We start from the raw sequence: 23,526 nt of genomic DNA, 5'->3' as shown, positions 1-23,526 counted from the left end.
AAATATTTAAATAATAGCACTACATGACATTATGAGCCTGACTAAATCTTACAAAAATATAATTAGGCAAGAAAATCAAATCTGTTAGTTTATATGATTAATGCTTTCAGTCCAAGTGACACTTTCCTGTCTTGATAAAAACTGTGTATCTTTAGCACCAAGATGAGTTACTTGAGAGGAGCATGTGGAGTAACATGGAGGGACAGGTTGACGAATGAAGAAGTGAAGGAACGTTGTGGGGTGGATGTGGATGTCTATCTATCTATAGCCCGACGCTCTAATCTTGCAAAGGGTGGCCGCAGACAAAATGCCTCCAAGTCGCACTGTCACCCACCATTTGACTGCCCTCCCCCCAACTCACTCACCTCTCCCTCATATACCTCTCAACTCCATCCCTCCATCTTATCCTTGGTATTCCCCTCCCTCCCTTCACTTTACCTACATACACCCTCTTAGTCAGTCTTTCAATGCTCCATTCTCTCCACATGTCCAAACCACCTCAGCATATTTCTCCTAATTTTCTCAACATCCACATCCACTCCACAATGTTCTTTCACTTCTTCATTCATCAACCTGTCCCTCCATGTCACTCCACATGCTCCTCTCAAGTAACTCATTTCCACTGCTCTCACTCTTAACTTGTTCCTCTCTAGCAAGGTCCATGCCTCGCTTCCACATTTCAGGGTAGGGATCACAATACTATCATGCAGTGACTTCATAACTTCCATACTCACCTCCCTATTTCTCATCACTGCTTACAGTGAACCAACAACCTTCCTTTCCTGCTGTACCCTTTCAAGCACTTCATCCCCAAAAGTTCCATCCTTACTCATCGCACTAACTATGTACTTGAATGCACTCACATTCTCCATATCCTCACCATCCAACCTCACTGTGCATACTGTGACTTCATTCCTCTCAAACACCAGAACTTTACTCTTATTTACATTAACTTTCAGATTCCTCTTCCTACACACTGTCCTAAATTCATTCACCAAACCTTGCAACTCCCATTCATCTTTACTCAACAATACTATATCATCAGCCAACAGCAACACCAGAATCTTCCACATCTCACCCTCATTCATTAGAGCCACCCCCACAACAACTGCCCTACCTTGCACCTCCTTTACAACCCCATCCATGTATATATTAGACAGCCATGGAGACATCACACATCCCTGTTTCAGTCCCATATTTAGATAAAAGAACTCACTCAGCTCACCATCCACTTGCACCGTAACCCTAGCTCCTTCGTACATACTCTTCACAGCATTCAACAATTTCCTCTCCACTCCTTATATTCTTAATAAGTTCCACATACCTTGCCTATCTATTCTATCATAGGCTTTCTCCAAGTCCATGAAGGCGGCATTCACTTTCTTTCCCTTTTCTAGATACTTCTCCACTAAACATCTTAGAACAAATATCTGATCTACACACCCTTTCCCTTTCCTAAATTGCCCTTGTTCTTCTCCAACTAGCTCCTCTGTTACATGCCTAACCCTATCAATGAGTATTCTACCATATATTTTTCCAGTCACACTATGAAGGCAAATACCCCTATGGTTACCACATACTTCTCTCTCCCGTTTTCCTTTGTATACAGGAACAATTATACCTGATTTCCAGTCCTCTGGAACCCTTCCCGCTTCCCAAGCTGATCTACACAACTTCCATACCCACTCCACAACAATCTCACCTCCATACTTCAGCGTTTCACCATACACTTCATCAATTCCTGGGATGTGGATGTGGTTAAGAAAATTAAGAGGAATACTCTGAGGTGGTCTGGACATGTGGAGAGAATGGAGAATGAAAGACTGACTAAGAGGGTGTCTGTAGGTGAAGTGGAGGGAGGGAGAGGGAGGGGAAGACCAAGGATAAGGTGGAGAGATGGAGTTGAGAGGTATATGAGGGAGGGGTGAGTGAGTTGGGGGGAGGGCAGTCAAATGGTGGGTGACAGAGCAACTTGGAGGCGTTTTGTCTGCGGCAACCCTTTGCGGGGTTAGGGCTTCAGGCTACAGATAGATAGATTTTTAGCACTAATAAAATATTATGATATAGCTACATGACCCTTCATAAGTCGATATAATAATCTGTTGAAGTGGTAAAACAAAAAACAAAAAAACTCACACTCCTGCCAAGGAATTTGGAGTTACGGAAGTGCTTGAGCTTGAATGCGATGATGAAGGTGCCTATCATGAGGATAAAGGACAAGAGGGCAGTGTTGGGCTGGGGAGGTACTACCACATCGACCTCATCACCCTCGGAGTTTGTAGCGTTGTACAGCGTTCCATTCACAATATGTCCTTCCAATCTGCACCACAAAACAGTAATTAGATCAAGGCAACCCCCAAGACACTTCGAGTACAGTGAGTCATTGTTTTATGTCAGTACTTTATTCTTACAATGGTGCTGTAAATTGGGGGAAACTGGCAAATCAGCTTTACAGAGCAGTGCAATTTTAATTCACAATATTGCTGAAATTTAATGTAGACTGTACAGTAAAAATGAACATTAAAAGGGAGAAATGTAGCGAGGACTTTCAGTAACTTTCTGTAGTATTCATATTTACATTATTCATAGATGGAGGATTAATAACTCTGAAAAGTCATTAGTTAAAGAGTATTTAAAATATCAAAACATAAAATGCTAAAAAAAAATTATTTTCAGTACATAAAATACCTTAATTAGCATGGATATGAAGCATGAGCTAAAGTAGCTTACTTGCAGTAGCTAAATACAGTAATAATTATGCTTTCATCACTACATTACAGTATGCTTGTAAGTACTAAATACATATTATTCATAACTGGTATAATTCTAAAAGCTTCGCATCATATAATATGAAGATTCCCCCCCCCCCCCCAATGACTCCAGCCCATCCTTTCAAAGATGAAATTATCCATGCTAATATTCTTGTGCAGCAGTAAGCTGACTGGGACAGTGAAACTCCACTTTTACAGAATACAAGTATTGTATGACAAAGATGAATTTGTATCAAAATGCAGCTGGCCAACATGCAAAATTTTAAGATGACTTTTCACAGATTAGTCTGAAACACTGAGAATTATATGTTGAATCAAATTCTGAGGATTGTACTCATATGTGTGTGTGTGTGTGTATATATATATATATATATATACACACACACACACACACACATATATATATATATATATATATATATATATATACACACCAGGAATTCTCGTTGTCTGCTGCACTGATGGCATACCTGTGTTTGTTTAATCATTTTGAGGAATCTGTATCATTAACTTTTTCCTCGGCCTTTATCTTGATGTCTAAATTTTTTGTATAACATATGTTACTTCCACAATATTGTAAATCACTTTTCAGGAATGAAAACTATTGCAATCCATCCAGTAGAAATGGAGTTTTACTGTACAGTACCAGCAGATTCATCTTCTTTTATCCCATGAAAATATAAGATATTATGCAGAGAAGGGTACACACAAGAAACCTTTTCATTACAGGAGCATCAGGAAGCACATGCAATTTAATGCCTATTTTATGAGGGTGGTTCATATACACAGTAGAAGCCCAATTTAACAGACTAATTCAACCAACCCCCATTCTGTTATCTCAAATTTTCCGTTAAACTGAGTTCCGTACCCAAGGCTCAATATATGGGAAACTTTTCCCATAGTTGGAGGCACTTTCTGTTAAATCCTTGAAGACAACTGTCTAGCTGAGTTCCGGACAATGCGCACAAGAATGGGGCAGATGATGATAGGTTCATGATCTCGTGAAGACTGGGTGGGGTGAGTGACGCAATCCAGGTGAAGTGGTGGGAACGTGTCGTAACACCATACAAGAATGATCTCGCGCGCTGGTGAGGGAAGTGTTTCCAGCACTGGCTCTTGGTCGTTCTCACTTTATTGGACTTTTTCCTTTAAGTAGGTTGTTTTGGGAATGGAATTTCCTTAACAGAATTATACCAGTGTTAACAGAAACTTTCCCTAAAATAGGGCAATTAAATCCATCCATCATCCAATCCTACATTGCCCCAAGAGGAGCGTAGAAGCCCGGGGCTAAGCAGTTGGTCCCGATATTTAAGATGACAGTGACCAGCCTCACTCATCCTTGAGTGGCATTACATGAGCAATCAACCCCAACCATACCTTGGATATAAACCTTCACCGGCTCAATCTGACTGGAGCGCAATAATTACCCACTAAACCACCAGGTGCCAAAATTTGGCTATATGGTTACCACCCAGCATAGTAGATGGTTTCCTGGTGTACAGGAAACCATTTGGCTTGTCACTCAGTGTAGAGTCACCCACAGGCAGAAGGAAAAGGAAAGAATGGAGGAAAGAAAGACAGAAAAGATAGAAGAGGGAGTGTAACGTCACCCGTAGGCAGAAGGACAAGGAAAGAATGAAGGAAAGAAAGACAGAAGAGGATGGATGGAAAGAAGGATGGAAGAGAGGAAAGGGCAGACACCCGAGAGCAGCACTACATCGAGTGAGTGGATGGTGAGCGCCCCCACCTACCACGTAGAATATCGGAAAAAATGTTTTCACTTTCTCAGGCTTCTGTTATATCGAGTTCAATTATATCAGGCTTCTACTGCACAAGTATGACCCGGAAGCAGACACCAAATATTTCATGCTATAGATTGTCCACCTTAACCTGGCCAAGTTTTGTATCTTTCGCAGTTTGTTTCCAGCATGATACTTCAATGGAAGAATAAGACAATAATTGGACTCCACATCCTTTCCACACCACTTCTACATGACTAGCCATATTCTTGTGCTGATCTCAATATCCTCTATATTCTTTCTAAAGCCCAGAAAGGGGGATACTGGACAGAAGTGAACTGTGAAGCTTTGCTGTCCAGTTAAATAAATGTCTATCAATTTCCCCTCTATCCCCAGAAAGGGGGCTGGTGGACTGCAATCCACTAGGTTCACATTAAGATGAACTTGGGGCAACAACAACTACTGACAGTTTCCTGTTACAGCTATGTATTCACGATGGAGAGATGGTAATTTTAGGCCAAGTTAAAGTGGATAGTCTAGACACACTGCTTCACCATGAATGCCTAATTAAGCAGGCTGCAGGGGTAAAAGCTTCAGTACTTCTTCCCTGATCCACTGTCTTAATCACTGTCATCCTAACCCAACTTCCCAATATTAAAAGTAAATGGGGTGGGTTGAATCCACAGGAAGAACAGGAATCATGAAAGAAGGAAAAGCTATTAATGGGAGTCTTCACTAATACCTTCTTTTGGTTTTCCTTTTCTTGTTAGACAGAACATACCTGGCATGTACAATTAATAAAAAAATGAATACGTACAAATTTTAAAAACAAAAACAAAAATTAAATAAATAAATCAGTAAAAAACTGAAAAAGCTGCCAGAGGACAAAACAGAATCACAGTTAAATAAATAAGCTAAAAATCATGCAGTGTCATACCAGGGGAATTTTTTGTTCATAAGGGAAATACATAGAGTCCTGTACTGCATGTGCGTTAAATTTAGGGTTACAGTTTATATGCAGCTGTCATTCAGTATGTTTTGGGGTTTAAAGTCCATATGGTGACTTGAGTGGTTAATGATTTATGTCTGAATCATATGTATAGGAATTTAAATCTGAATATGGAGATGCAGTTTAGTTATAATTTTTGATACCTAGTAAATGTTCTGTGGTATACTGTACTGCTGTGTTAGGTAGGCACTGGTGGTACTGTACATGAAAATAGGCTACTTGTCTTTTCATGCAGTCTTTTGAACTGGGTAAGAACTACAGTATATACAATTACAATACTGCTCATAAAAAACAAAACTTTGGATGCTGATATTTTCAAATATTGGAAGTTGTATGTTTGCTTCCATTAAATTTTATTTGCTATAGATGTAGCAGTTAGTTGAGGTGTAGTAATGGAGCATAACACCAGCAGTAAGGAAGATGCATTCTTCACCATGTTACTGTACCAAGCTAAGACCAATAAGTGAAGATAACAAAATACTATCCATCATTAAGTACTAAACAATGAACTGCAAATTCAAGATGATCTTGATAAGGCTGACAATGGATGGTGCTAGAATGGCAATTTAAGAAGACAAAGCAATATGCTGTGGCAACAGCTGGATGAGTAAGTTCCATATGAACAACATTTAGTCTTACACATGACCAAGAAATACCCAAAGATCCTCAGGATTGTGAGAAACAACTACAGTTAGAGTGCCATGGAGAGTTGTCATGATGTGGACAGTGGATAGCACTGGCTCACGGTAATGAGGGTACTGTTCGCCAAATATCTTACAAGGAGCTGGAATTGCTTAGCATCTCGTCGTCTGTAAGGGTGCCGTTGAGGAGGTAGTTGTCTTCTGTGGCATCTGGCTGTGGTGTCCTAATTGAGCATACATTTCAGTGTCATGTACATCTACTGCATTATATTAGGAGAGAGATTAAGCTTTTTAAGGCTCAGGATGGAAGAGGAGATTGAAGTAGTATAAATCAGAAGAAGTATACAGTAATTAAGCAAGAAAGCATCTAAAACATGCATTTCAGGGTTGAGATTAGGAAAGATAGATCAGGTCTGAAAATGGATAAAAGGAGAGACTTGAGTAAGAAAAGCATTATAGCTAATGACTATACAGTATTTATGACAACAGCAAACACTGTTTTAGCATTTTGAAAGCATGAAAAGATTAATGAGAAAAAAAGCAATTAATCAGAAAAGGATGCAAAAAGATAGCAACAAAGATTAGTCAAGAAAAGAAATACTAACAGAAGTATTACCAGAAAGAAGCAACTGTTTATCTGACATTTAAATTAGTAATGACGGTACAAGAGGGAGATCAGAATGTGAAAGACACTAATACTGAAGAAGTATTATAGGTGTAAATATAAAAGTCAGCATATGCAGCTCAAGTATAGCTCTGACAGATATGGTAGTTGTAATCAAACTGTAAGACAGAAGAATGTAGCAGAAGTCAAAGTACAGTACAGTTAGGGTTGCCAGACATTTCCTTTACAGGTTACAAGATTATTTCACCTTTCATTACCTTTACCCTTTAGCACTGGAAGGTTTGCTGTGATGCATAACTGTCCAGTTATTGAGAAGTCTTGATATGTAAGTAGTTTAAAAAAAAAAAAGAACTGTGTCCATACTTGTAGCCTTAATAACATTTGCACTTGAATAAAAAGACTTTGCAGACTTGAACAAAAAATGGTTAAAAAGAGGCAGAGCTAAATTGCCTATCAATTATTACTGGGCCAAGAAAGGCCTGAGGGCAGGCTACTGCAGTCTTGATAATTTAAGCCACAGAAGACCACCCTACATCCCAAGCAGTATTTTATGTGACAGAGAAATCTCTGAATACCTCCTGGATTTCAAAAACAGCCTTATATATGTGTAAAGATTTTTAAAAAATACAATACAAGATTTTTTTTTTTCTCGTTTGTTTATTTACTTATTATTATTAGCATTTATTTTTTTTCTGACAGAGATCTCAGAGTTTGTGCGTGGCAACCTTGGGATGGCCTATATCTATTTAATTCCTTGAACGTAGGTAACATACTTTCAAGTTTACTCTTGCTGCTATCAGACAATGTTACTCAACACTGGAAGATGTTTTATAATGTTGTAATTTATTTAGGGGAAAAAAAAAAAAAAAAGGGGGACAGCAAGAATAAAACAGACACACAACTATATCTATTGGGTTGATGACTACAAGTAATTAAGTGCAGTATGACTGGAATAAAAAATTTCACTTAACCACTTCTGTACAATAACACTGCGTTACTCATGTTTTTACAGCAAAATTTTCCAGCTTATAAGAGACTCCCTATGATGAACAAAATAATAAATTCTTTCTCCCATTCCCCCCACCCTCTTACACACAAATGACAGAGTTCTGTATTCTTACACTAAAAATCTGGCAACCCTAGTAGTGTACTTGAAAGTCAAAAATTCCGTAGTCTTTAGTTTTTGAAATACCAAAATCTGAATGTAAAAAGATGACAAAAATGAAAATGCAGACAGTACGTATTAATGGGAGTATAACATTAAAAGTAAACTGAGGCAAAATTAAACTGTGACAAAACTATATTAAAGCAAAATATAAAATAAAATACAGGCAAAATTAAACAAAACAACTCAATGATAAAATAATCAATCGCAAAATTCTACTGTACTGTTCATCAGTTCAAATGTTTAACACGTCTCATATGGCTGCATTACTACAATAATTCTAATATACGGTGCCATGACTTACATTTCTGTTTGGTTGAGATCCGTGTAAGCATAAGATGACTGAAGAGGATGGTGTTTGAAGATGTCAATCAGTTTGGAGAAGGCCTCATAGATGAAGATAAGGCACACCAGGGTTGAGAAAATTTCCTCAGTGAAACGTGTGATTTTCTTCACGATGGCAACTGCTTCGAATGCAGCTACCAGCAGTCCAAACACTGTCATCCACACCCCGATCCATACTCGCAAGGACAAGAAGTCAAGTTCATAACTGTGGGCAAACTAATGGGAGGAAATATAGAGAAATTAGTGTCTGCTCTGATGAAATCCTACAAAATAACAGTAAGCTACTGATGTCTTTTTTAAGTTTATATTTATTGTTGATGTGGGACTAGGCTCAAGTGAATATGAACCCAGTGGACAGCAGGCTGAAGTTGTCCTTCTACTGTAGTCCACAATCCTCCTTGCAAAGCTTGGGAGTGAACTGAGGGGCAGCAAAGCCACTCAGTTATAATGGTGCCACTGCAGGAAAACACCCCTCTCCATCCCTAGTGCCCAATTATTTAAACCGATACTCAGGATGTATCTCTGCTTGTCCCATCATATTATATCCAACACTATCTATACACTCTCCTCCCTGAGTACTATGCATCCTAATCTAAGTTCTTGAATTTAAATTACTTTATTGATACTGTATATTCTTGATACTTCCAGATTATCTTAGCTATAGGAAGACCTCATGTAGTGACAGGGTTCACGAAAGCTGTATCAAACCTGTCCAGCTCAAAAAGTCTCTCCAAAGTTACAGAGGACTGTCTCCAAAGCTAAAGAATACTGTCTGGAGTTAGCAAAAATAAAACTAAAAACACTGGCAGTCATCAGATTGAATGGGTTAAATTGCAGAATCTGTTAGGATCCACAGGTGTATACTGTACTGTACCATATATGTAGTGTGTCTGTGTATTTACAGATACTGAATCATTTATACAGGTTCCAACATCCTTGCATGCATCAGCCTTGGTCATGCATCAACAAAGACATAAAGTAAACCAAAAAAATCACTAGTAAGTAAAGGGTTACAATTTGGGGGATAAAAGTACGGCAGAATGCAAACACTACTGGGGATTTATCACATCTCCAATTAAGAATCCAAGACACTGATTCAATCAAAACTGATATCATAATTTTCTCTCTCTCTGATTTAGCAAAGAAACAGTACACTAAGACCATACTCAGTATTCAATTTAGTCTCCATTTTCTTTCTCTCTCTCTAAAACTTGGCAAAGAAATGTTCTGTAAAACAACTACAGGAAACAATAATGTTATTTCTACAATCTGGGTAAAAGAAATACAACAAATAAAAGCAATACTAACAGTGTAAAGACTCATATCGAATATCATGAGGGGTCCAGTAGCTCCGACAATGAGGAGTGGTTGGCAGGCAAACAAAGCGAAGATCAGGCCATTGACACAAGAGATCAGAAGGGTCTCACCAACACCTATGAAGTTGTCCATCTTGTCACCTGAAATATGGGTTGATGATGCAGTGGGATGAACAAAATACAGTATTTCAGTTATACATCTTGCAGGTACATATCTCAAAAAAAAAAAAAAAAAAAAAATCTAGCAGGACAATTTATCTTAGTTATCCCTCTTGTCACTTGCAATATGAATTGATGGTTCAATATTTCCAAAGTTATATGTCTCATAGTTATACGGTATATATACCATACCCCATAGAACAATATATTCATTCATTGATCATCCAATCCTACGTTGCCCCATGAGGAACATAGGAGCCCGGGGCTAGGCAAGTTAAAGTACTATATCTCGTAGAACATTATAACTCACAGTTACCCACCCTATTACCTGCAATATGGGTGGATGGTACAGTGAGGAGGATGATACAGTACAGAATATCTAACAGTGGGTAGGAAGGAAACACTAGAAAAAGCTGAATCACTTCACTCTGATCATATATGGTACTTTACTACCTATTACTGCTTCCAGTACACATTACAATTCAGCTTTGGAGAGACCTGCTGAAGTAAAGGAGTTAGATAACTATACAGCAGCCTTCATTAACCCATCCACCAATTAAAAGTCTGCCTTAAGCTGGATAAAATTTCCTGAAGTTAGCAAGAATGTAGTAAAATAATATGTCACCAGATTTGAGGTACCACATTTTTTTTATTATCTCTAACTTTTTAGACTACAGAGAATAGTTGAAAATGATAAGAGAAACAGAGTTCTTTCCTGTATTTCCCTCCCACCCACTTTATCTACCTATCACTCTGAATCAGTCATATTGCACAGTTATTATCAGCACTGCTTCCCATTCAATTAGTCACATGTAGGATAGATGGTGAAATAAATATACAGTAAACACAATCCTCCCCCTGTGTTATGGTGATGGAGTATAAACTGTCTGAGAAGTTTGCTGCCCACAACAGGCTGGGACAGGGAACAGAGCGATGATTTAAAAATTTGTTAAAATGCACTTTACTGGTCTTCCACAAGGGCAATCATCAAGTTATAAGAACATCCCCACGCATATCATCACACCAATCCTGAATGAGTCATTTTTTTAATTCAAAATGAACAATGGGTATTAGTGCCAAAGTAGTGACATGAGAATGATTTGGGGGGAAAAATAAGGAAATTAACATATCCATAGCCTTTCAATACAATATAACTTACCATACATGCCACCGAATGTAATGGCAGCAGAAAGTGCGGCAAAGAAGATGAAAATGGCTGCTGCTGCAACCTGGCCGTCAATGCCATCCTTGAGGTCTGTGAGATACTTGGGGTAGCGGATCTTGATATCCTGCAGCAATCCGTAGAATGGTTTACCCTTGCGAACCAAAGGATCTCGAGGAGGGGGTTTCTTATCACCTCCATCATCATCCTCTGTTGCGGTTACTGCAGGGAAATTAATATTTCAATGCCAAAATACTACTGTACAATTATAATTTATGAGAAAATACAGTACAAAAGATTCATGACAGGCACACATTTTTCATCTGTTAGTACTATGAACTGTTGTGGCTATTTGGCAAAAACATGAAGATATGAGTTGACATAACATTGAAGACTACCTACACTGCACATTTAATGTTATTCTTTATACCTCATTCTGACTGCAAGCGCTTAGATCTAGATTTAAAAAAAGAGAGCTGATGTACCATTAAAGGTACTACTGTGAATAAACGTTTTCTGACAACCTCTGCCAGCACTGTGTTTTGTCTTCCGTGTACAGTGAGTCCTCGATATACGAAAGGGATAGGGACCAAAAAAACCTTTAGTAATGCAAAATTTCGTATATCGGAATGATTTTCCCCACTGAAATATACATAGAATGGGGGGGATGCATTCCAGGACCCCATTGGACCCTCCACTTTAATTTTACCCCTCCTATTTTGAAGTATGCAATACACATATACAGTACTATACTATTGTACAGACATTAAAAAATAAAACACAACTAATTACAGTAGTATTAGTACTGTAGTGCTGTAGAATTAGACGGTGCAAGGCCTAGAGCTTGTCCAATCTCCGAGACTCCCTGCCCCTCCTCGTGGTGTCTTATTATTTCCAATTTCCTCTCAAGAGTGAGAGTATGATGCTGTTTCTTCCTTGCAGCTGGTTCCCTGGATGCTGGAGATGATGCAGGGCGCTTGGGAGACATGGTGAAAATACGAAAATGTGAAGAACAGCGAAAAACAGCGCAACGTACAGCGAAGTTGAGAGGAGAGGACGGACATGACTCAACTGAGAAGCACGCGAAAATGTGTTTACCAGAGAGGGGTTAGTTCATTTTCTTGCAGCAAGCGAGCGCAGCGCTGTGCAGCATGCCCATTTTGAATTTTTCGTATTTCCTCTCGTATCACTTTTCATACCATCGAGACAGAGGCTTTTCGTATTGTGAAATTTGTCCTACAATCATCACTTTCGTACCATCGAAAACTCGTACATTGAGTTTTCGTATACCGAGGACTCATTGTATCTCTTTCCTCCCTGAACATCAGTCTTCAATCAGTCTTCAGCTAAATGCTTCATACTGCTACACCTGTTCTGTGCTTTACAATACCAACACATGCCACTACAATTATTTTATGTAACATGTTCCATCACCACAGCTGGCAGGGAAGTGTCAGCAAACTTTCACAATGACAGTTTCACACACACTGCACAATCTACTTTATTCTTCACAATAATACTGTACCATGTTCTGCCTGCATGCGCTTGGATCTCATGCTCTCCTTCTTCTTCATCATCTGTGCTGCCTTCTCCTGGATATCATCAACAGGTACCAGGTCCTTGTTGTTCCAATCCGATGGTGGGAGGACAATGGAAGCATTGAGGAACTCATTGATGGCTGAGAGCAACTGGCCGCGGGAGTGAGCACGGTAAGCCACCTCATGGAAGCACTTATCTGACATGAGGGTGGAGATGGAGCGACCCACCTCATGGTAGTCCATCTCACCATGGAATGGTCCCAGCAGAACAAACATGAACCTCACTGGGATTGGTACCTGTAAGACATACATCATAATATAAAGTTCATACAATGGTTTAGAATAAGTATAGTAATAAAGTTATCTGACATGGAGACAAGCTGTTAAGGCAGTTCTGGTGCAGTGCCAGCATGGTGTATGCAAAGGCTTTCATGCAGTTACAGTAAATTCTTACAAAGCAACAACCTTGATAGTTTAAGTTTCTATATATGTACATTCATTTTGTTTTGTTTTTAAAGGCTCCAACATGCTTGCATGCGTCAGCCTTGGTCACCTAATGGCGGCTCTCCATGCTGCACGATCTATTGCAGCCTCCCTGTTCAGTCCCTTAACCCTGAGGTCACATTTAACCCTTTGAGATTCTGGAGACGCGATTTCGAGTCATCATAAATCCAACCGTTGAGATTCTGATGACTCGAATCTGAGTCGTATGAAACAACATTTGTTTCATGCATGTTTTCCATATCCTATCTGGGCTAGTTCTACGTACACTATCCTGTTTAAACTTTTCCAACTATTTGGTTTTACAGTGACAAGTACATCAGACAGATATGCATAATAAATTCGCTTTTACCATGAATAATATCAGTATTACCTGCATGGATATATGCCTGTGTGACAGCGAGAACTTTCGCTTTTCTCTGTGAAAACTAACGTAAACTGCCATAACCTATGTATCAATGGAAAGATAATTTACTGTAGATTGACATGGTGCAATCAAATTTCATGTAACTCTAATACATTTTTTTTACAAATATTTTTCTACGGAAGGGTGTGCGATTTTTCCTTTTTGGCTAACTTCTACTCGTCCTATTGGCCTTTTAGCTACCGTATTTACCTTTTTCAACCATACTATGATAAAGAGCAACTATTCAGCTTTAAAATGGTACCATATTCATTAGTCTACCATAAAAAGTTAGTGTACAGTGGCTGATTAAGTACAAATATCGCTGCACGATGATGCACTCTGTGTGCGCCGGGCTGAATCTGGCACAGACTCAATCGGCGGAGGACCGAAAATCTCAAAGGGTTAATGACCTCGTCCCATGTTTTTCTTGGTCTACCCCTCATAACCCCACCACCAATATTAACACTTCTCACCTTCCTCACCAAATTATCATCCCCCATCCTCTCCACATGCCCAAACCATCTCAGTCTCCCTCTCCTCATCACAACACCAATACACTCCAGTCCCATCCTATCTCTCAACTCTTCCATCGTAAACCAAGCCCCCCCAGACCTTGCATGCAGGGACGCACTACACATCCACCTAATCACTGTCTTTTCTGTACGTCTGAACCAGCGAATATCCTCCTCCTTTACTGCCCAGGTCTCACTACCATACAGCATTACACTTCTAACACATGCTGCATACAAAGATCCCTTAGCACATAGGGAGAGTCCTCTCAATGTCAGGAGAGGCAACAGCTCCCTGAACTTCTTCCAACCACTTCTCACCACAGCCACTGAGCTAGCTCCAGACCCACTTCCTGCACACAACATGTCTCCCAAATAACAAAACTCTTCCACACACTCAAGAGACTCACCAGCAAGTTCAATCCTTTCATGCCTGACAATCTCCACCTGCTCTCCCCGACACGCCGTACACATAAAAACAGCATTATCGTGCAGTCTACCTCGGATACCACTACATCTCTTTTGCACCCATTTATCACAAAGACCACACAAGATGGAATTACTTCCCACGCCCTTGTGGCAAACTGCACGTGGCCACTCTCCCTCGTCTTTGACAGTACCGCCACCAACCCTAGATATCATCACTTTTGTTTTATCTGTATTTACCTTTTGCTTGATTACCTAAATCATGGGGGAAAGGAAAAATATGATATTTAAGGTGGCACATCAGAGAAGAGGGATAATCGGGATATTATAGGTGAGCAGTGTGTGAAGAATGATGAAGGATGGGAAGTGGTGAACAGTGAGTATATTAAAGATCCATGGAGAGAGCATTATAGCTGGTTGTTGAATGAGGAGTTTGACTGGGACAGGGAAGGTTTGGAGCCAGTAGATCCAGTTTGGCCCTTGGCCTTTGATTGATGCTACTATGAGTGAGACAATTGGCAGGATGAAGGTGGGGAAGGCAGCAGGTGTGTCTGGGTTGACTGCCGAAATGTTGAAGGCCTCAGGAGATATAGGGGTGAGGTTAGTCACTGACCTTGATAAATATGATTATTTATGAATGTGTTGTCCCAGATGATTGGCTGAAGAGTGTAATTGTAAATGTGTATAAAGGGAAGGGTGATGCTTTGGAAAGAGGAAATTATAGAGGTATAAAGCTTTTAGATCAGATAATGAAGGTAATGGAGTGAGATTTAGAAGGTATGATTAGAGAAAGAGTGAATATTGATGAGATGCAGTTTGGGTTTATGCCACGTAGGGGGACCACTGATGCCATATTCATTGGAGTGCACTAACAAAGGACTGGCATCACTTTTTTAGTCTGACAGTCAACAGATTACTCTGAGAGGCAATTACAAAACTTAGTGTGAATGATATGCCTATAAGGTGATGCCAGGATTCTAGGGCTTGAATGGTAGGTGAATGAGTGTGTGGTCCATTTCACTGGGCATGCTGTTGATTATTTTTCCCACTATGATGTTTTCTTTCCTTGATTTCTGGACCCTACCTCACCCCATCTGTGAGTGGGAAAAAAAGAAAAAGAAAAAGGGGCAGGATGATGATGAATATACAGTATATATAATTTTCTAATACGCTTCTCATATTCATTTTCTTTCAAACAATTTTCTCTACTTCATAGTTGGAGAATTGTACCATCTCACTCAAGAAACAACTCACTGCCACCACTGGACACAGTAACCATTCCAGGCAATTGGGAGTGGCACTGAGCTGTTGAGCAATGATGACTGCTATAGTGAGTTTGAAATCTGACAAAAAAAATGTTTGGCATGGAACCTGTTTTTATCAACTATAATTCCCGACTATTTGTATCTAAGTGACCAATATTTCACTGCAATTTTAATACCTTAAGTACTATGATATATATTTTAGTACATTTCTGCTGCAGCCAAAGGTATTTTATTCAACTTAAGGGATGCCTCTGGAAGTGAAAGGGTTAGAGGTAAATGTGCATTAAACTTCTCTGTACCTTATTTTATTTCCATTGTACTGTGCTAGTTATGGGCTGTTAAACCCTTCACATGAATAGTCTCCCCTAGGATGAAAATCCTCTGGTGGTAAAAACTAACAGGCAAAAACAACTTCAACAAAGACAGGTGTAATAGATGACTTTAATATTGATAAAGTTACTTTTCCCTCACCTCAACAAGGTTATCCATCATGACACCCTCTGCCAACCTGACGAATGCAATGGTAGGATGCTTCAGGAAGTCCACTGCACCCACCAATACTGCTGTGGCCTCAGCGCCCTCGGGGATCTTCTTCATCAGCTCCTTGTTCTTCCGACTCTCCAGCCCACTGTCTTTTCGGGGCATGTCTCCATCTATGTCAATCTGAGGTAGGAATTGGATAGTATCACTGTGATGGTCAACTACATAACAGGGCTCCTTTTATATATAGTAGACTGGGATGGGATGGACAAGTACAGTATATGAATAAGGGTGGTATGAGTTGGTGGGAAGGTAGCGAATTCAGTCCTAAGCTAATGGAGGGAACTGCTTGATTATCTGAATGTTGTTAAAAACAGACTTTACTGATTTTTCATAAGACTCAATGATGTTTAAAAAACATACCCAATAACACCCTCATACCAGTCTATAAAACAGCCCTAGCACGTATTCTATGTGAGTGGTAGGTATTAGTGCGAAAGTGATGACATGTTAAGGTGTATGGCATGCAGGAGGAAGACTATGCAATCTATGTCCACAGCCAAACACATAAATAATAACATGAATCCTTCCTGTTACCATAATGCTACAATAAATCATCTCTTAAAAACAAAATATGCACCACAACAACCACAACCATCACCACCACCACCATCATCATCACAGTAGTTTGGTAAAGCAACAGCAACTCTCATCACAACTGCACAATCATACCAATAAATGCAATCAATAATAACTTACAATGCCATCATAACTTATAATGTACAAATAAAATCACATCATCACACTATATACTTCACCAATCATTACTGTCAATATTAATTAAACTATATCCATCATCATCATCAATATCCAACATCCTAAACAAAATGTCATCATCACCATCGTCAATATCCAATATCAGCAACATTATCACAACATCTACATTATCAGTCACTATACAAATAATCAGCTGCAGTTAACTCAATCTACTTCTAACCAACTCACCACTCATATTCACTGTTATTACCACAGCATATCATCACTGCATCATCTCCAAAAAACACCTAGCCAGAACCACTATCTAAAATTTAAAAACCTGTCTAACACCATCCCTCACGTCTCATGCCTAACTTGTTCTTATTGCTTGTTATGACCATCAAGGAAGGTCCAGGAGGACACACACACACACAAATCGAAATTGCTAGGTAGGAAGCCAATTAATGTTAAGAAAATGTTACTGTACACACACACACACACACACACACACACACTTGAAAACAGCTAGGTAAGAAGCTGATGGACACTGATATTGTTAATATACACACACACACACTGAAATTGCTGGGTAGGAAGCCAATTAACATTAAGATAATGTTACTGTACACACACACACACACACTTGGAAATAGCTAGGTAAGAAGCTGATGGACACTGATATTGTTACTGTACACACACACACACACACAATGAAATGGCTAGGTAGGAAGCTGATCAACACTGATGCTATTAATGTACAGTAAAATTGGGTTATGTTATGCATCATGCAAAAGGATTATAACTCACAACTTCTATGTATTTCTTGCCAGGCACATAATCGAAAAGTTCTTCCTGGGTGGACACAAAAGAATGTCAGGCTTTTGTCTCATCATTTCCTCATGCTAATCCAAGTCGATATCCTTCATGTAATCTCCCACTTTATCCAAATTTGCAAAGTGGACGACAGGAAATAAGAGCCGATGTTTGAACTTGGCAACCTCAAGTGACCTTGACAATCTTGTCCATTGATAAATACTAGCACATGCTTGTCCTGCAAGTTGTACCCCTTTCTTTATAATAACAACTTTCCACATTTGTTCTTGCTAAAGCTTTTAGCTTGGAGAGAACCTCTCTGACTGACGTGGTTTGAAAACTCTTGGCCTATAACCCCATCACTATCAAGATATTTTCAAAACAAAAAGTACTGAAACAACTGCAACAAAATACACCAACTTGGTTATCTTCTTTTCAGCAATAATGGAAGAAAATACTGAAGCCTGTCTGAGGCACCATCGTTCGAGAGTGTAAACATCCATGAGTGGGATTCTCAGGGATATTTCTGATCGATTCCATGTTGGATTTGTTTTTGCTGAAAGAACTAACAGACACAGAAGGTTGTGCACTCTTCATTCCTCTTAACAGGAAAAAATCTCACCCCATGATGATTATCGCTACAAGAAGTTTACTAATGCACGACATTGAACCATTTTTTTTTATTTTATATGGCAAAACTAGTTGGTGGCCAGCAACACCGAAGGATTGGAGAAAATAGTAGCCTGAATCCAGTAAAAACATGTAGTGCTACAGCCTTGAATAAATCATTAACGTAAAATTATTCCGGGATATAGTTGGCTAACTTACGCAAATACGACACCATTGACATAACAGCAATGCGCAATTTATTCGTGTTCTCTCCCTTTTTTATTATCTTTTAAAATTTGATTTCTATACATAATTCAGATATGAAAGTTTCACTGTTGCTAAATTTACCCTCTTGGTTCCGGAAAACTACTAATACAGTATTCTTTTCCATGGGAGAGGATCCAGGAATGCTTTTGAGGTGTCCATTTTACTTTGAGATGCTGCCCATACAATATTCCAAATAATGAGGATTCGATAATTTCGTTCTCTCGGTCAACTGGTCACGTTTGTCAACCAAGAATTACCGATATATGCATCACATCTGTATGGCAGAAGTAAGTATCCTCTATAACAGCCAGTATAAGATGAAATTACAGTATACATTATGTAACACACTGTAACATCTCAGTGTGATTAGCCATGGATATGGCCCGAGTAGCATGGACAACTCTGCATCCGCCAATGACCTAAAAACCATTTTTTATTCAGCAGGGGCAAGCTTAAATACCATACACCTAGTCATGGTTGGGGTAACAAGTATTAATTCAGCTAATGCCAGATGAGTTTATTCAGCTGACAGCAAGTATAGGAACCTGAGTGTGCTGAGCTGCACTAACTTTAGCTAGCTCAATATGGAGTAACCAACGATGGCATCCAAAGTACACACAGCTCCACGTTCGGGTTTTCCCTCTCGACTAAATGAACTGTCATCCAAAATATAATGAGGCTCCTAGTATGGGCCACTAATAATCCAATTATACCCAACCCCCTATACAAACCATGTGTGGGCAAGAGGATGCAGTTCATTGGCTTAGTGCTAGTTTTTCAGGATGTAAAAACAACTACATACCAACGGATAATGCGGGCAGAAGTCAAGGCCGTGGCTGCCAACGGTCGCCACTGCAGGGGAACTCCCGCCTCAAGTGGTATTTACTGAATGAACACCCGCCCTGCCACCACCAAATAATCTTAATGTTAGGTGAACACTCCATGTTCCTTACTAAACTTTGCCTTGCTATTACCAGGTACGTTGTGATATTTGTAGCCCATGGATACACACAAAATTTCATCATGTTTCCACAATGCAACTAAATAATTTAAAAGTCATGTGTACCCTCCATGTTCCTCACTAAATTTTGCCTTGCTACTGTACTATCCTGTTGCGATATTTATAGCCTACTAATGCTAAAAAAATTTCATCACTTTTCCACAATGCAACCTTTAGCCTATGCGTACATTTTGAAGATTTTGTATTGTTTTGCGAGAGAGTTCTATTTGGCTAAAGGTGGACTCATGGACATAAAAGGTTAAGTCGCCTCGCTCTTAATTAACCTCGCTGGGTACAATGATAACATTTGAAGTCATATTTCTTATCTAGCGGGACTGGGCTAAGAATCAAGGTTAAAGTATACATGCAATAAAAAACCCTACCAGTTATGCTTGTCAACTGTAAATAGTAAATATAGTCAGGGTAATAAAAGCTTAAGCATTATTTACGAGCACAATACTGGCATCAAGAACTGAGTACTGTAGTAAATTTTGATCTGTTTACAAGTCATCACAGAGATAGGGGAAAAAAATCAAGTGGGTGGCATGCGGCTGACGCAATATGCATGTCTCTCTCACCTTTATTTGCATTTGGGGAGGGGGAGGGGGGGGGCGGCGGCGGCGGCTTTTGCCTCAGATATCTTCGTGCGTCAGAATGTAGAGCAAAAATTCGAGGAAGTTCAGTCTTCCTATAACAAGCAAGTAGGCCCTGTGACGTGCATAGCTTCGTGGCATCTCATTCTTAGCGGTTTAGTTTGCATATTACTACTCAGCATTTTCTTGAGTGCATTTCATATAGATTTAACAGAGACATGGTTGACAAGAAGAGGATACTGAGGTGTAATGTACTAAATAAATCACCAGGCAAGATATGCGGTGAAATCTCCACACAGAATACAACCTTTGTTGCAAAAGTGGGAGGGGTCGTTCAACAATACTACAAGGCTATCCACTCTACACAACAGCAAGGGACTTTACCCGTCACTGAGGATCGATAAAAAGTAGATAAATGTCGCAAGGAGTAAAAGAGGGAGAGAAGGAGAGAAGAGGGTGGGAGGGAGGGAAGAGGGAGGAGGTAGGATGAACAAGGTGAGCGGGTGGCAGCCAGAGAAGCAAGGTCAAAAGGGTCCATGTGCAAAGGTGAAGGTGTGTGTGTGTGTGTGTGTGTGTGTGTGTGTGTGTGTGTGTGTGTGTGTGTGTGTGTGTGTGTGTGCACTAGATTACTGCAAAGTTTTGTGTGTGTGTGCACTAGATTACTGCATTTTTGTGTGTGTGTGTGTGTGCACTAGATTACTGCAAAGTTTTGTGTGTGTGTGCACTAGATTACTGCATTTGTGTGTGTGTGTGTGTGTGTGTGTGTTACGACATACAAGGAAGTCAGTCAGCAGTAGGTACAGGAAAGAAACGGCACAGTGACAAATGCAGTGACATCACGACTGCCCCTGTAAGTGTTGAACAATATTTACAGTGCTTAAAAGAAGACCAATCTACTTCTCTAACTATAAACTTACATATCTACTTACCCAGCTATCTATTCATTTATCCATCCAGCTATCTACTAAGCTACATGTCCATCTTTACGTTAAATTATACACACACATTCAGCTCATGTGTAAAACCTTAAACAGTACCAGTAATACTTTATATAAAACAAAATGACAGACATATTTTGGGAAGAGATTTGTCAAGCAGTCTATCTATCCACCAACTATCTCTTCATCCATCCACCAACAAACCTCTCTCTCTCTCCCTCCCTCTCTTAACCCACCTGTGTGTAGGAATCATCATGGCTGCATTTAACATCAGGGTCCTTGGAGACGTTACCGTTGGCCACATTCTCAGCGTCGCCTGTGGAGCTGTGACGACGGAAGCTGGCGAAGGTGTTAACGTGGAAGAGGTTGGACAGTCCCGCCTTGCGTGCCGAGGACCGATGACTACCGTCCAAACTGCCACTTGTCGCTGACCGTGACAGCTTCTCATCAGAGCTGTAACATGTGGAGATAGATAGGGTTAGTTTTATGTAGTTTTAAAAGTATATGTCTATCTGAATACATATCTACAGTAGGTATCTGTATCTATCTACCTACAAACTGCCACTTGTCACTGATCATGGCAGCCTCTCATCAGACAAGTAGGATGGGGAGATTGCTGGGAATAGTTATTTTTTTTAATCTATCTCTCACTGACCCACAAGATGGGGAAATTGATGGGGTTATATTTCTCTCTCTCTCTCATAATATTGATGGGGTTATATGTACATTTTTACCACTCTCTCTCTCTCTCTTATAACACTGATGGGGTTATTTTTACATTTTTATCACTCACTCATTCACTGTCTCTCTCTCTCTCTTATAACATAAATAACAGGGAATGCCCTACAGTACCTTGAACGGACTGAGTGAAAAAAAAAAATGAACGAAACTGCTGATAAGTGAACAATATCAGGTGAATAAACAATTAACTGCTAAGATAAGGAGGTCATGGGTAATAATACTGGTAAATTATAAGTCCAGTTTGAAAGAATTGTCATTTCATCATCATCACAACCACCACCACCACCATCATCATCATAACAATCACAACCACAACCACCATCATCATTAAGAGCTTGGTAAAATCGTATGGTAGCAGCAAAAACTAAATTAATAGTACCAATAAAAAACAAATGTCACTGAAGTGATGAAATTTGCCCTCTTCAACCCCATGACGTATATCTAAATTCATTCTTGGTACCTCTAGACAATTTTACTCAGTTTCTGGGATTCCACTCGTTGTGAAGGGGTTAATGAAAGCTGCCTCTCACCCCTCGTAAAGTCTCTCCTAAGCTGAGGTCGGGCAGCAATAAAGACTAAACATCTTAATTTCACAGTCTCTCTAACTAAATGAAGTACTAGAAATAACTACAGTATACAACAAATAATAAAATATCAAAATGTAATAAATAATAATAAAAAAACTACTAAATAATAAAGTAGTAAAGAAAACTACAATATACTTCAAAAAATAAAATACAGAAATAATGTAATAAACAATAAAATAATAAGAAAAAACTACAATATACTTCAAAAAATAAAATACAGAAATAATACAATAAATAATAAAGTAATGAAGAAAAACTACAATATACTTTAAATAATAAAATATGGAAATAATGTAACAAAAAACAAAATAATAAAAATAAACAATATACACTATCTGGGCGAAGCAGCCAGACTTTAAAAAAAAAAAAAAAAAAAAAAAGGATCGAGCTTGCCGCACTATCTGCAAACACAGAATTCAGGTATACGGGGGGAAAAATTTATGCAATACATTCATTAATCATGTACTTCATAGTTATATTCATCACCATAATAATAAAAACAATAATCATAATCGTCATCATTATATAACTACTATTACTACTACTACTATTATTATTATTATTTCCATCCTCCTCCTCATTATTGTAACAGAACATCCTACTTACAAGGCGAATTAACTCAATAAATCCATCAATCAGCCAATCAATTTGAAAACAAACGAGACGAGTTATATACACGATACACTGAGAATGAGTGAACAAATATTATATAATAAACACATCCATAAAACAAACCAAAATTTAAAAACATGATCTAAGACAAACGCATTAAAAAAACAGGAATAATACAATGGCGAAATTTAAAGCTTAACACATCCACGAACGAAAACAAAAACATAAGAATTAGGGAAACGCAAATCATTGGGAGTGTTGATGTAAACAAAAAAATTAGCAGTGACACGAGAGGTGACAATTAATAACAGGGGAATTAAAGAGAGAGAGAGAGAGAGAGAGAGAGAGAGAGAGAGAGAGAGAGAGAGAGAGAGAGAGAGACTCAAACCAGTTTCATCAGTGTAGTATGAAGTTCGGTAATAAAGAATAAAATATTATATATATATATATATATATATATATAAAAACACGCAGTGAAATTTAATGCCCCATTTTTTTTTTTTTTTTACTGAACGTATGAAAGTGTAGGCCACTCCCTCCCAATTGTTTAGGG

The 23,526-nt window shown here is 39.0% G+C and overlaps 1 protein-coding gene across 2 annotated transcripts in view; it reads right to left on the bottom strand.

Annotated features, from left to right (window-relative positions):
- Positions 1–23,526, bottom strand: part of Ae2 (anion exchange protein Ae2) — a 167,256-nt gene that overhangs the window by 8,559 nt on the left and 135,171 nt on the right. Inside the window, exons 4-11 of one of the 2 annotated variants that reach the window (XM_080284120.1) lie at positions 21,270–21,486; positions 16,049–16,240; positions 12,458–12,767; positions 10,930–11,154; positions 9,604–9,752; positions 8,255–8,511; positions 6,298–6,384; positions 2,137–2,320 (exon numbers count right to left, since the gene is read on the bottom strand). In XM_080284120.1, coding sequence (XP_080140246.1) covers positions 2,137–2,320; positions 6,298–6,384; positions 8,255–8,511; positions 9,604–9,752; positions 10,930–11,154; positions 12,458–12,767; positions 16,049–16,240; positions 21,270–21,486 — 1,621 coding nt within the window. The remainder of the gene's footprint in view (positions 1–2,136; positions 2,321–6,297; positions 6,385–8,254; positions 8,512–9,603; positions 9,753–10,929; positions 11,155–12,457; positions 12,768–16,048; positions 16,241–21,269; positions 21,487–23,526) is intronic. The other variant, XM_080284119.1, reaches the window with a different exon arrangement.

The sequence above is a fragment of the Coenobita brevimanus genome, chromosome 100 (assembly GCF_032717465.1).
Source record: "Coenobita brevimanus isolate Jiangsu-jjx chromosome 100, ASM3271746v2, whole genome shotgun sequence".
In the NCBI taxonomy this organism is placed as follows: domain Eukaryota; kingdom Metazoa; phylum Arthropoda; class Malacostraca; order Decapoda; family Coenobitidae; genus Coenobita; species Coenobita brevimanus.
The sequence above is the reverse complement of the archived record's forward strand: the minus strand, read 5'-3'. Positions and strand labels throughout refer to the sequence as shown.